At 46.4% G+C, this 2,002-nt stretch overlaps 1 protein-coding gene across 1 annotated transcript; it reads left to right on the top strand.

Annotated features, from left to right (window-relative positions):
* The first annotated feature begins 804 nt into the window (after window positions 1-804).
* LOC140561489 (testis-specific serine/threonine-protein kinase 6-like) lies at window positions 805-1,656 on the top strand. The gene has a single exon (XM_072686730.1). The coding sequence runs from the start codon at window positions 805-807 to the stop codon at window positions 1,654-1,656; it is 852 nt and encodes a 283-aa protein (XP_072542831.1).
* The last annotated feature ends 346 nt before the right edge of the window (window positions 1,657-2,002 follow it).

The following is a 2,002-nucleotide window of genomic DNA, read 5'->3' as shown; positions in this document are numbered from 1 at the left end:
TTATTTGAATTATTTAAATTAACATAATATTTTATTGCTAAGTTTGGTCTCATTAATCATTAATAATAATTTTATTTTAATTTCATTCTTCATTTTTTACATTTTTATTTTTTAATTATTTTTTTACATTTATTTATTTATTATTTTGTTTTTTATACAGCTCGTTCATTATTATGGACACATTAGTTGCCTAGAAACTCAAATTCTAAAGGAAAAACTTGAGTGTCCCCTTTATTAATTCCTTTATTATTAATAAATAAGATTTTTAGATTTTTCACCTGAACAGGTAGTTGGAGACCTTTCTGAATCAATGTGAATAAAAACAGTTGATTGAACAGCTGTAATGTAAAACTTTAAACACAGCTGGTCCAGGTGTGGCTTTGAGAACACTGCCTCTGCAGTGCAGTGGTACGAGGTTTTCAAGCTCCCCTGCTGGCCTCAGCAGGTATTGCACATGGCTTAGTCTAAACAGGCCTGGCTGCGTTCAATCAACTCAGCCTTACTATCACTGCAATTGGGGTCATGTGCTGCTTAAGTAAGGGAAAGGGGCATTTCCTCTTTGCCAGCACTGTGTGCACATCCAGTTGTATACAGTCAACAAGGGAACTGAGCTCAGGGACCCGAGTCTTCCACTCCATTGTGATGTCATGCTGATGATGTCACAGAGCCTATAAAAGGGGGGGTTCTCCCTCAGTGGCTCAGTCCGGATTCAGCAGCGAGACGGAACATTCCTACGTGCGAATCTCATACGACACGCTTATCTAGAGCCACATCCCCTAGAACAGGTTCTACAGCTGCTTCTCCATGGAGACAGGAGGAGTGGAAAACATGGAGGCAGATGAGACAGGTGGAGTTCTGAGAAGCTTGGGCTACGAGGTGGTGCACAACCTCGGGGCAGGAGGCTTCGGCATGGTGAAACTGGCCACATCAGAGAGGCACCGCAAACATGTGGCCATTAAAATCATGGATCGCAGGAAGGAATCATCAGATTTCGCCTGGAAGCAATTGCCCCGGGAACTCGCCATCCTAAAGAGAGTGAGGCACCCTCACATCATTCAGGTACACGAAAGTTTTGACATGCCCAACGGACAGGTCTTCATTGTGATGGAGGTAGCCGCAACCGACCTTCTTCACGAGATCATGGCGCTCCACCACGTCCCCGTTAACCAGGCCAGAATGTGGTTCTCTCAGCTCGTCGGTGCAGTGGACTATCTTCACCAGCAGGACATCGCCCACCGAGACCTAAAATGTGAGAACGTCCTGCTGAGTGCTGATGGTCAGGTCAAACTGTCCGACTTTGGCTTGGGCTGCTTTGTAAGAGGCTACCCTTCCCTCAGCCAGACGTACTGTGGCACTCTCCACTACTGCGCTCCTGAGGTGCTTCTGAATAGGCCCTACGATCCCCTGAAGAGTGACGTCTGGAGCCTTGGCGTCATCCTGTACGTGATGGTCACCGGCTTCATGCCTTTCAGAACAGACCACCAAGGTTCCCTCACACAGCTCCAGCGCAAAGCTGTGGAGTATCCGTGTGGGGTCGCAGTGGAGGGGCCCTGTCGGGCCTTCATTTCTTATATGCTGCGCTTCAATCCATTCACCCGGCCTTCGGTGAGAAACGTGGCGAACCACCCTTGGCTGCAGGCCAGGCAAGAACAGTAAGTAGAGCGCTGTGCTGGAACTCCAGTGTCGAGTCCTTGTGTTAATGGATGTATTATTTATTACTGTTTTTATTGATCCTTTATTGATTGATTAGCTATAGTAAATAAATGGCTTTTCTAAAGAACTGCAGGGCAGTGTTTTACAAAGCAGCATTTCTCAATGAGACAATGGCAACAGGTTTAGGTCAATGGGACAGGCTGGATTCTAGGCTTGAGCTCTTTGGCTGAGCTGGGAATCCTGCTTTGTGACCCCCCCCCCCCCCCCTTCTCTCTCCAGATCTGACCATTGTTTGGTTACTACAATCTCCTGTATTTTCATCAACAGGGAAAGGAGCGATTCTACATAC

This window comes from Salminus brasiliensis, chromosome 8 (assembly GCF_030463535.1).
Source record: "Salminus brasiliensis chromosome 8, fSalBra1.hap2, whole genome shotgun sequence".
NCBI lineage: Eukaryota > Metazoa > Chordata > Actinopteri > Characiformes > Bryconidae > Salminus > Salminus brasiliensis.
The sequence above is the reverse complement of the archived record's forward strand: the minus strand, read 5'-3'. Positions and strand labels throughout refer to the sequence as shown.

What these genes read in the sequence shown, in the direction of transcription:
- LOC140561489 (XM_072686730.1), top strand. Translation starts at nt 805, where the DNA reads ATGGAGACAGGAGGAGTGGAAAACATGGAGGCAGATGAGACAGGTGGA.